The sequence below is a fragment of the Neophocaena asiaeorientalis genome, unplaced genomic scaffold (assembly GCF_003031525.2).
Source record: "Neophocaena asiaeorientalis asiaeorientalis breed wild unplaced genomic scaffold, Neophocaena_asiaeorientalis_V1.1 scaffold179, whole genome shotgun sequence".
Taxonomy (NCBI): Eukaryota; Metazoa; Chordata; class Mammalia; order Artiodactyla; family Phocoenidae; genus Neophocaena; species Neophocaena asiaeorientalis.
In genome coordinates this window covers 451,193-462,289 of record NW_020172775.1, presented here as the reverse complement: position 1 = coordinate 462,289, position 11,097 = coordinate 451,193, and the positions used below count along the sequence as shown (strand labels likewise).

The window sequence follows — 11,097 nt, the reverse complement described above, 5'->3', positions numbered from 1 at the left end:
CCCCTACATTGGCAGGCGGACTCTTAACCACCGCGCCACCAGGGAAGTCCCACTGTCCCCCCCACCCCTTTTTCTGCTTGGTGTTCCACATCAGAATCACAACGTGAATCTGATGATTTGGACTCTTCTTGGGTACCAAGTGACTTTTCATTGACTTTACTAGAAAGCAGATCGCCAGAGTGTGGAATGAAATCATCAGGTTTTCCCCATCCGGATTCCCCTCTTTCTGAATTATAACAATAGGTATAACCATCTTCACTTAAACCTTCTACCCAAACAGTCTTCACTGCCGTCTTTTTTAAATTTCCTTGAAATCCTTCAGGTTTCTCCCACTGAGATTCTCCTGTGATAAGATCATAATGGTAATGGTAACCCTCAGAGGTTATGCCTTCTACCAATCTGCCCTTTGAAGGGTCTTTTTTTTTCTTTTTTTCTTTTGCTGATTTGATGCAGAGGCGGATGGGATAGTGCTGGTTACTGGTGATATGCTTGGCTCTGAAGTTTCTGACTCTAAGCCAAGGCTTTTCAAATCCTCTTGGTATTCTTTCAGGGCAGCTGCCTCCATTGCAGCAAACTCCTTTGATGCCTTCTCTTCTTCCTTTGCCCTATCCAGGCTTTTCGGTTTAATCTCACTGATCCTCTTTGCCACATTTTCCTTATGATTCTTTCCTCTTTCATGAACTTCAACACTAGACCTATTGTCCGCAATCCAGCACCTGCAGTAATCAGAGAATTTCTTAGGTTGTGACCTCCAGTAGTCTGCCATGACTGGACCAGCCGCCCCGAGGGTCACCCGCAGGCCCGGCTGAGGCTCGCGTTCCCCACGCGGGATGAGTCAGGGCCCAACTCACTGCGAGGCCCACCGGAGCCTCCACGCCTGGACCTGGTCTCTTTCTTTCCCACCATCCTCGCTACCTCCTTTCCTTTCCTGGGTCTGTCTCACTGTTTTCTCTTTCTCCCTGTCTGTCCCCCATTCCAGAGAAATGGTTCCCTTTAGACTGTCAAAATATAATTTTCGAAACAGCTAAAAACAAACTCCGTGAGCACACGTCAAATATCTATTTACCTCCGGTGGCAACTAGCAGGATGACATAGGTGGTTCCGGTAAGATGAGAGAGAAGGAACAACAGAAAGGGTGAAAGAACGAACAGTGAAATAAAAGTCCAAGTCGGATCGGTAGTGCCCCATGGGGCAGTGGGCAGGCATCTTAGTGTCCTGCTTAGTGTACTACTGGGTGACAAAAAAACTTGGGGTACTCTTCTCTACTGGACAGAAAGCATTTACAACCTATCAACCTTTTACTCGTTAGCATCTAACTTCACAGTATCTGGACTCTGATCAAAAGCAGTTAACTTAAAAAAAAGTTGCTTCACTTAGGGAATCAGATGACCTGAAGCAGGCTTGGTAGAGACGGTGCTAGTTCTTCCAGTCATCTTTTTTTCTCTTAATGGCAAGTTTTGGATAAGTTTTCTTAACATGTGTCCCTCCCGCTCCGTCTTTCTCTCTTCTTGCTGTCACCCTTCTCTGAGTCTTTAAAAACTCTCGATCCACTTTACTGTATGTATCTCTAATGTCTGTCCCTTTCTCCCCTCTTGCTTCTGTACTCCTGTTCCTTGTCTGTCCCTTGAATCTCGAGCTGCACGTCTTGTCGCTGTAAATCTTTGTCTCTCCTTTCCCCTCCATCCCGCCCTGATCGCTCTCCCTCTTGTTAACTGTTCTGACACACATGTCTGCCCAGCCCTGACTCTCTGACCTAGGTCTCTTTCTGTCCTGCTCGTGTCTCTGTCCCTGTGTCTGTTCACTTACTTTCACTGTCTCTCCTCACAACTCACCCCGCCCCCGAGCCTGTGTCTGTCTGTCCTGTCTCTCTCGCTCCGCATCTCTACCCTCAGCCTACCTCTCCCATCCTCTTTCGGACGCCGGCCGGTACCCAGGGTTGCCCTGGAAACCGCCTGCACGGCCCACTGGTTACCATGAAGACGCCCGGGCCCGCCTACCGCCCACGAGCGCAAAAAAACAAAACAAAACAAACAAACAAAAAAAACCTGTCATCGCGCCGCGCACGCGCGCGGAGGACTGGCTGACCTCCTCCCGGACAGGAGCCGGCCGAGCCTCTCTCCAAGGCGAAAGTGGGAGAGGCTCGCTTGCGGTCCTGAAGGCGGTGGAAGGGGTGGCCGGGTCTCCACAGGGGGTTGCCATGGAGACAGGGGCTGACGGCGTCCTAGCGAGGGCCGTGATTGGTGCAGAGCCCTGCTAATCCCCGGAAGCCCCGTAGAGAATTCAGGGAGACTTGGTGGCGGCATGCGCGGCCGGGAAGGCGGTGCGGCCGCCCGTTGCCCCCTGAGAAGCTTGCTCGCGTCGACGGGCGCCTGGACGCCTGGATTTGAGGCTGGGAGCGCGGGAAGACGCGGCCCGGAGTGTGACCCGATCGTTGCGAACAACGCTGCCCCAGGGCACAGCGGGAGGAGGGTGGAAACTGAGGCGAGGGTGGGGGACGGGCAAGGCGGCGCTTCCGGCTGGTGCGTGGAGCGTTCTGGGAGACATAGTCCGGCCAGGGAGGGAAGGTCGGCGAGTGCGCATGCTCGGGAGCGCGGAGCGGCCCGCTGAGCGCGGAGGTGAGGGCGGGGGCCCCTCAACCGGGAAGGTTCGGGCGGGGACGGGGGCGGCGGCCCAGCGGGATCGGGAGCGTAGGACAGGGGCCTGGGTGCCCCCCGTGGCCGGGCCCAGCGCTGTCGCGCGCGGCTCGTCAATCACTGCGCGTTGCCACGGCGACAGAATCTGGAGTCCCCGCCCCCAGTTGCCATGGCGGCACCCGGACCTGTCCCGGCTCCCTAAAGCAGAAGGTGCCCGCCCAGGCTTCTGGTAAATGTAGTTCAGGGAGCTCCGCAGGGCCGGCCAGATTACGGAGGCCCAGCTGTCTCCTGGGGTTTCAGGTTGACTTGGAACCTTGAGGAGCGAAGGTTAGACCCACGGGATCAGGCGGCCCTCGAAATCGAATCCACTTCCTTAATAAACTCAGATCTCTCTACAAAGGTTGCACTGTACCTCCAGTTGCATAAGGAGCAGCGCGAGTGTGGTGGGGGTGGGGGAAACGGAGGTTCACAGTGGCACAGCGACAAGCCGAGGTTACGTGGCAAATATGCTGGGCAGAATCTCCGACTTTCCTTGCAGGCTCCGAGTCCAGTGGTCTCGGCTCCTTTGTAGCTCCCCTCTGAAAACTCCCCTGTTACCTCCTTGTCCCACCTAAATCAGGAAACGGAGGAGATAGTGGGGCATTGCGTATTGTGATAAGTCGGGCTCAGAGAACGGGGCTGAATGGGGGGAGAATGGTGTCTGGGTGCTGGGCCATACAGGTGACCTTGCACAGGTGTGGGGTGGGGCAGGTGCAGTCAGGCTGCGCTGTGAAACCGCGCTGGGAGGGGAGTGGTCTGAGAGACAAGGCGGGAGAGTGGACGCTGCAGTGACAGACTGGCGTTGGTGGGGGAGGGGTGGTAGTGGTGTAGATGCCCAGGCAGTGGAGGTTGTAGGTGGCATTCACCTGGTAGAGAGAGGGATGCAGAGCAGGGGTTAGGTGGTGCATGTAGAAGAAGCGTGGGCTTTGGGGGAGAGACAAGGCGCCTTCTGGGCCTAAGAAGCAGCCCAGGAACAGGGGGCTACCAGAGACTCTGCACAGGCCCAGCTAGAGACGCTCACCGAGGGCTCACCAGCCCCACAGGTCCTTGGCACGGGACTGCCTCTGTGCCTCAGTTTCCTCATCCTCCTTCCACTTGGCAGGTCTCGGGATTCAACAGCACAGCATCCAGTAGGCTCTCAATAAGCATTTGTCACCACTGGCCTCATCGCAGCAGCCTCATCCCATTCCTCCCCCAGGGGGAGACACTGGCCTCAGAGCTCGAGCCTGGTCTTCCCAATGAGGCCCACAGCTCTGGGCTCTCCGGGCCACGCACCCCCGGAAGATGAGGGGCCCATCACAGTGAAGCTGGAGGAGTCTGAGGAGGAGGGTGAAGCCGCCCCATGGGATCCCGGCCCAGAGGCTGCACGACAGCGTTTCCGGCACTTCCACTATGAGGAGGAAGTGGGTCCCCGCGAGGCGCTGGCCCGGCTCCGTGAACTCTGCCGCCAGTGGCTGCGGCCCGAGGTGCACTCCAAGGAGCAGATGCTGGAGCTGCTGGTGCTGGAGCAGTTCCTGGGCGCGCTGCCCCCCGAGATCCAGGCCCGCGTGCGGGGACAGCAGCCAGGCAGCCCTGAGGAGGCCGCTGCCCTGGTCGAGGGCCTGCGCCGGGAGCCAGGAGGGCCCCGGAGATGGGTGAGTCAGTGGCCCTGGGGTCGGGGCTGGAACAGTATGCATCTCCGCCTCTCCCTGGGAGGTGCCATTCTCAGCCAGACACTGGTCCCTTGTGGTTTGGAAGTGGTCATCTGCAGCAGACCCTGTGTGAGGGCAGACGGGGTTCCAGGGCCAGCATCACTGGCCCATCCCTCCATCACCTAGAGGCATGGACAAGGGATGCAGGGTGGGGAGAGAGGGTGGGTGTCAGCAGCAGGAGAGCAACTGCAGGTGGTCCCTTTGCTCCTTGTTCAGTCCCTGGTGGACATGGGTCCTTAGAGGACCTAGTCAGTCAGGACCCCTGGGGTCCCAAGATAGGGTGGATGCCCATGAACTCCCTACCTGAGCTCCTGATGGTGGGGGGCACCTCCCCAGGTCACAGTCCAGGTGCAAGGCCAGGAGGTGCTATCAGAGAAGATGGAGCCCTCCGACTTCCAGCCCCTCCCTCAAATCACACCTCGGACTCCAGAACCTGGACTTGAGATGCCCCGTGGGGCCACACAGGAGTCGTCACTGGGCCTATGGGTGAAAGAGGAGCCTGGGGTTACAGAGGATCCAGGTGAGGGTAGGTAACGTGCCCATGCATTGGTGGTCCCCACATCCCGCCCAGCCGGTGGCCGTCATTATCCCTCGCATGCCAAGCCTGACTGTCACCACTGGGGCTCCTTCCATGTTCTCAGCTGGCATGGAGCTGGCTATTGGGGTTTCCTGGTGTGGGAGGCATGTGGGGCTCACTCCCTGAGGAGATCCATTGGGGGACATTAGCCGATTGCTCGAGAGCAGACAGACGGCTGGAGTATGGGTGGGCACAGCTGAGGGAGGACCCCAAAGTGCTGGGGAGCATTCCCTTCTCTCATACGCCTCCCAGGCAAGTGCCAGACATGCCCACCCACACTCTCTGCCATTCCTGTGTGGACACTTAGAGCCCCCCTGACATGCCCAGCCCCAAGTCTACACCCAGGTCTCACCCCACCTGGACCCCAGCACCTGGCACACCACTGAAGAGGGCAGCAGGGTGGGGAGCCCCTGGAGCTGCCTGACCCCACCCTTCCTCTCCAGAGCTTCTGGACTCTGGGCCTCTAACCAACCCCCAGGAGGCCACTTCCACTGTCCTACCTGAGGAGGCCCAGGTGAGCCCCTGCTCTGGGAGCCTCAGTGGGTGGGGGTTGGGTAGGTCCCTCCCTGGGCCTAGCCAGACACAGGCGAGCAGTGACCACTGTGGTTTCAGGGCTGTGGCGTGGCGCTGGGCCAGGCCTCTCCCCATAGTGAGACTGGGCCTGAGGGGTCCTCATGGACGGAGCACCCTGAGGCCCTGTGGCAGGAGGAAGCTGGGAGCATCTTCTCCCCGGGTGAGTAATGTGGGGCCCTCCACACGGGCAGCACCACCCCTGACCATCCCACTCCTGGCCCTGCTCAGGTGGGCCCCTTACTCCAGCATTCCCCGAGCTCCTCCATCGCCTGCAGCATTCAATCTGCTTTAGCATCTCCTGCCTGCAAGAGCCAAGCCCCCCACTAACCTCATGGCCCCTCCAGCTGCTGCTTCCCGCCCCCAGTAAAACCTCCTGAGAGCAGGACTTGTGCTACCCACGTCCGCTCCCAGCCCCGGCACCCTGGATGGCCCCCGGGTACTGGGCTTGCATCCCACTGATTGGGGGACGGGGCAGAGAGGGACAGCAGGTTAGTAGACAGGGTGGGCAGACAGGGGGGACCTTGACACAGGGTGGGGCCTGGGCAAGACAGAGCGGTACCCTGCTCTCAAGCCAGATGCCCTGTGCTGTCCACCTCAGCCACACAGCCTACAATGGTCTGCCGTCGGCCAGGCTCCCTGTTCCCTGGACCCCTTCTCTACGTTGGTTTACTCCCTTGTTATTTATTTTATTTTGGGGGCTGCGTTGGGTCTTCATTCCTGCGCGCCGGCTTTCTCTAGCTGCGGCAAGCGGGGGCTGCTCTTTGTTGCTGTGGGCGGGCTTCTCATTGCAGAGGCTTCTCTTGTTGCGGAGCACGGGCTCTAGGCACATGGGCTTCAGTAGTTGTAGCACGCGGGCTCAGTAGTTGTGGTTCGCGGGCTCTAGAGCGCAGGCTCAGTAGTTGTGGCACACGGGCATCGTTGCTCCGTAGCATGTGCATCTTCCCGGACCAGGGATCAAACCCGTGTCCCCTGCATTGGCAAGCGGATTCTTAACCACTGTGCCACCCGGGAAGTCCCACCCCCTTGTTCTGGTGAACCTTCCTGTGAACTCTGGTGTGGGAAGTAAAGTTCTGAGCTATGGTCCATATCTGAAACACATTTGTATTACACTGAATTTTGGCTGAAGAATTCTTTTTATTAACTCTGTCTCAAAACATTTTTTTTTAATTGCTGTGAAACTGGGTCGAAACATTTTTTATCACCACTGTTGGTGAGCCCTTAAAATTTGAAATTCACATTTCTCAGTTGTGGGAAACTGGCTTGCATTGTTTCTTTGATTTCCTTCCCCTCCATTGTTCTGTTCTCTTGTTTCTGGAATGCCTGTTACTTGGTTATTGGACTCTAGGACAGATCCTCCAATGTTCTCTTCACTGCGATTTCCCCATCCCTTTCTTTCTGCTCTATTTTCCGGAAAATGTCTTCACTTATAGCCTCCAGACCCTCCTTTGAGATTTGCATATCTGCTAGCAGAGTTTTAATTTCCAGGAGTGTCTTCTTTCCCTGAACGTTCATTGTTTTTAACCACTTTCTGTTATTCTTACAGTTGTAACATCTTTCCTTATTTCTCTGAGGATAACAATAACTTGTTTTTTAAGCTTTCTTCTCCCAGTGTGGTCTCTGGTCCCTCTGGCAGCTCTGAGCAGATGGGTGAGGGTCTTATCGGCCAGGACAACAAATCAGGGCTGGGAGGGGAGGGTGAGGGGTTCACTCCCCAAGGAGACTCACTTCTTGGGAAACGTGAGTGGGTGGGTGGAGCATGAGTGGACGCCACTGAAGCAGTCGTAGGGCAGTCTGGCTGGGCTGCTTGAAGGCACCCCTGCTGTGAGGATCTTCAGTTCTCTCCTCTGAGTGTTCTAAGAAGGCACTCCTAGCCTCTTGCCAGCATCCCGGGACAGAGGCTAGCGTCCGCGGCGCCCAGTGTGACTTCCCTTAACTCCCTTGACTCCCTCAGGGTCCTCTCCCGCCCTCAACCCAGCCCTTTGCCAGGAAGCGAGAGGAGGTCCAAAAGTCACAGCTACAGCACTGCCCACCGCTTCCTCAGAATTCTGTGCAGACAGACCCAGGTCTGTTCCCTGCAGTAGCCCTGCCCAGCTTCAGCCTCAGCTTCCGAAACAGCTTCCTCAGCCCGCCTGGTGCCCCTGCCCCTTCACCTGCGTGGCCAGAGGTACCTGGTACCTCCAGCTCCTGAACTTTTCAACATCTGGGGTAAAATGGGTTGATTTCTTTCAGTCTTCCCCACTGCTGACTTACTATTTGCCTTCTCCAGCCTGCTGCACAGTTACCATTTGCCCATTTTGCTTTCCAGAGTAGAAAATATCAGGGATTTGTTTGTTTCCTCTCTTCTTCTCTTCATCCCTGTGGATTTTATGCCTTGAAAAAACAAAACAAAACCTTTATGGTGGTTTTTAATGTTGTTTCACAATGAAACAAATTTAAATAGATACCATTATTCCCCAGAAGTCCCCATTTGCTGTTTTTTATCAATAAGGATCCAAACTCATTCTTTCTTCATAGCGTCCTTGTTTTGTGGATACTGATCCATCCTTTGAGAATCTGCAAGTACCTTATGTTATTTCCGGCCTTGTTAGTTAGCTTGGTTTCCTTGGGTGTCAATGCTCCCACTGGGTGCACTGTGGACAGCCTGCCCTGCTCAGCTCTGGGGGCTTGTTTGTCCCTGCCCTAAGCACATCCTGGGTGAGGGACTGCCACAGGGTCCATCATAACTCAACTGGAAGGCTCATCTGGGCCCCTAGCCATTCAGTGGAGATACCTCTGCAGCCTCACTGAAAGCAAAAACGTCCATGGATGGACTGGGCTCACCCAGGCTATGTCCTCAACCCCCAACTTCATGACAGAGCCTGGCTCTCATCCTCAGTCTCCACAGCCTTGGCACTGTAGAGCACCATGCACCAGGCTCTGGATTCCTGAATCTCACCGTCCTTTCTTGCTTTGGAGCTGCCCCACGTATCTTGAAAGCTCTTTTCTTATGTTCTGTCAGTTGCGCATGTTGAAGCTGAGAGAGTAGCATGTGATACACGCCCCTTCTGCTGTTTCAGTCTTCAGCTGGCTGGCCAGGCTTGCCTCATGCTGTGTAGCTGACCCTCCAGCCTGGACCTGCTTCTCTCAGCCCACAGCCCCACAGTCTCTCTGCTCTCTCCAGCCACACCGGCAGTTCCACCCCAGGCTCCTCGGCGGGTTCTTTCTCTGCGGCCCCATTCTTTCCTCAGGCTGCACTCTTCCCCAGACAACCACAGCTCACCTCAGCCACCTTGGCCTCCCCATAAGGTCTCCTGGCTGCTCCCCTTGCCCTCAACCGAACATCTTCTGTGCAGCCAGTGCTTTTATCAGGAGAACAGTTTGAATTGCTAGGACATTCACGTGTTAGAAAATTCAGAAAGCACAAGGGAGTATACAGTGGAATGCCCCTCTCCTGCCTGTATCACATGGTCCTGCACCCCAACAGCCAACATCACCAGTTTTTTGTGTGTACTTCCAGAAAGATTCTCCGCGTAGAAGAACAAACACAAATTCAGGTGCATACTCATTTCCCGTTTTTAAAACACACGTGGACGCTTAACCTTCACACTGTTCCACGCCTGACATTTTTCGTGCATCTTCCCACTTGAACACACAGCAGCGAGCGCCCTCCTCTTTGGACAGCTGCATAGAGCCCACTGGGGCTCACCGTGGACACACTTGTTTATCCATCCAGGCCCCTACTGACATTCCTTTGGGTTACTGTTCAGTGAGAACTGAGAAACCTCCTACACCGATCATTTCACACAGGGGGAACACAACTGGTGGAGAAGTACCTAGACGTGGAACTGTTGGATCAGAGGGTGGGAGACTGGACATTCTTATGCACTTTGCCACACTGGCTTCTGTTTATGCTGGCAAGCGGTGCACACGAATGCTTGGGTTCCTGGAGTTAGGGTGTGGAAACGGTAACGAGTGCGGCCCTAATACGCACTTTGCTTCCTAGGAGGGGACTGAGCATATTTTACGGAATTTAAGCATCCGCGACATTTCCTTTCTTTTCCTGCCCTTTCCCCACGTTTGTCAGGTTGTCCGTCTTTCTTGTTGATTGACTGGCGCACCTTACTCTGGTTAATTAGTCCCTTGCCTCTGGAGAGTTCGCAGTTTGTCATTCGTCTTTTGACTCGGAGGGTTTTTGCTGTGCACAGATGATTTCCTTTGACACAGTATAATTTTTCTGAGTTTTCTTTGGCATCTGATAGGTCTTCTGTCACCTACTGAAGCCCTTGCTAGTCTCCCAGTCTCCTTGCTTTAACTTCCTTCTTCTCCGTTGCCTGTGCTCACGTCGCCTCCCTTCCCCAGCATCTAATGATGCAGTGCTCACAGCGTGGCTGGAACCTGCTCCTTTTATCCGCAGACACCCACCACTGTCTGATCACATGCAGGCCCAGGACTCCATAGGCCATGTACACACCACAGCACCCGTGTTCACCTTTCCCGGCAGACTGGGCCCGACTCCTGTGCCCCACAGCCTGCGCGTGCCCTCTGTCCCTCGGGAGTCCCGTGGCATCTCAAGGAAGGCACGGCAGACAAAAGTCCTGGTTGCCTGCATTCCCTGCCTCTGTCCCCTGCCCTATTCCCTTCCTGTTGGCTCCACTTCCAGCCTCCCTCAGACCCACCCACAGCTCTGCATTTGTGGAAACCATCATCACCCACCCGGACAGTGCAAGAGCCACCTGCCCCACCTTTGCCCTACAGCCCTTCCAGAAAGGCGGTTTTTACAAACTTAAGTCAGACCTGGAAAGCCTGTCCCCAGCTTTTCAGTCTTCCACCTCCTGCAAGGGTCTGTCCCATTGTCACCTCCTTAGGGAAGCCTGCACATTTACAACCCCTGCCCCTGCCCACGTCACTTCTATCTGCCTCCTTGGTCAGTTTCAGGTCGCTCTAGTTCGCGCCGTTTCTGCAGGGCTGGAGTGGCTCTGGGCACAAGTGGGTTCTCTGTCATGAATGAGTGGATCCCCTTCTGCAATGCAGGGTTTACACTCCAGATGGACAGCATCTCTGCTGGCCCAGACACTGTGAGCCCCCACATCCACCTCCCCTGGGACCTCGGCGTGGCCAGCCTCACGGGCCGACTCGAGTCACCCTCCCTCGAAGGTGGCTTCTCACACGCGCTGGTGCTCTCCACCGACCCGGGAGGTGAGCAGGACCCCACGTACGATCCCCGCCAGGGCGTGGGCCCCGGGCTGGCCGCCGCTCGCTGGCGTGCCCCCAGGGGCCGGAGCCGGGGGCGAGGTCGCCCCAGCACAGGCGCCGGAGCCGTGCGAGGTGGCCGCTGCGACGTGTGCGGGAAGGTGTTCAGCCAACGCAGCAACCTGCTGAGGCACCAGAAGATACACACGGGAGAGCGGCCGTTCGTGTGCGGCGACTGCGGCCGCAGCTTCAGCCGCAGCTCGCACCTGCTGCGCCATCAGCTCACGCACACCGAGGAGCGGCCGTTCGTGTGCGGCGACTGCGGCCAAGGCTTCGTACGCAGCGCGCGCCTGGAGGAGCACCGGCGCGTGCACACGGGCGAGCAGCCCTTCCGCTGCGCCGAGTGCGGCCAGAG

The 11,097-nt window shown here is 56.5% G+C and overlaps 2 protein-coding genes and 1 long non-coding RNA gene across 3 annotated transcripts in view; 1 reads left to right on the top strand and 2 right to left on the bottom strand.

Annotated features, from left to right (window-relative positions):
• The window catches only part of LOC112396941 (WW domain-binding protein 4-like), a 5,907-nt gene extending 2,067 nt beyond the window's left edge, over positions 1-3,840 (bottom strand). The window contains 4 exon segments of the mRNA XM_024740918.1: positions 66-433; positions 436-716; positions 3,694-3,734; positions 3,829-3,840. Coding sequence (XP_024596686.1) covers positions 66-433; positions 436-716; positions 3,694-3,734; positions 3,829-3,840 — 702 coding nt within the window.
• Positions 2,146-11,097, top strand: part of MZF1 (myeloid zinc finger 1) — a 9,850-nt gene continuing 898 nt past the window's right edge. Inside the window, 6 exon segments of the mRNA XM_024740887.1 lie at positions 2,146-2,615; positions 3,775-4,306; positions 4,700-4,883; positions 5,384-5,454; positions 5,553-5,673; positions 10,524-11,097. The exon segment at positions 10,524-11,097 is cut by the window's right edge and continues 22 nt beyond it. Coding sequence (XP_024596655.1) covers positions 3,911-4,306; positions 4,700-4,883; positions 5,384-5,454; positions 5,553-5,673; positions 10,524-11,097 — 1,346 coding nt within the window. The 5' untranslated portion in view covers positions 2,146-2,615; positions 3,775-3,910.
• Positions 4,322-11,097, bottom strand: part of LOC112396934 (uncharacterized) — an 11,806-nt gene continuing 5,030 nt past the window's right edge. The window contains exons 2-3 of the long non-coding RNA XR_003002688.1: positions 4,667-4,843; positions 4,322-4,485 (exon numbers count right to left, since the gene is read on the bottom strand). This is a non-coding gene — a long non-coding RNA (uncharacterized LOC112396934). The remainder of the gene's footprint in view (positions 4,486-4,666; positions 4,844-11,097) is intronic.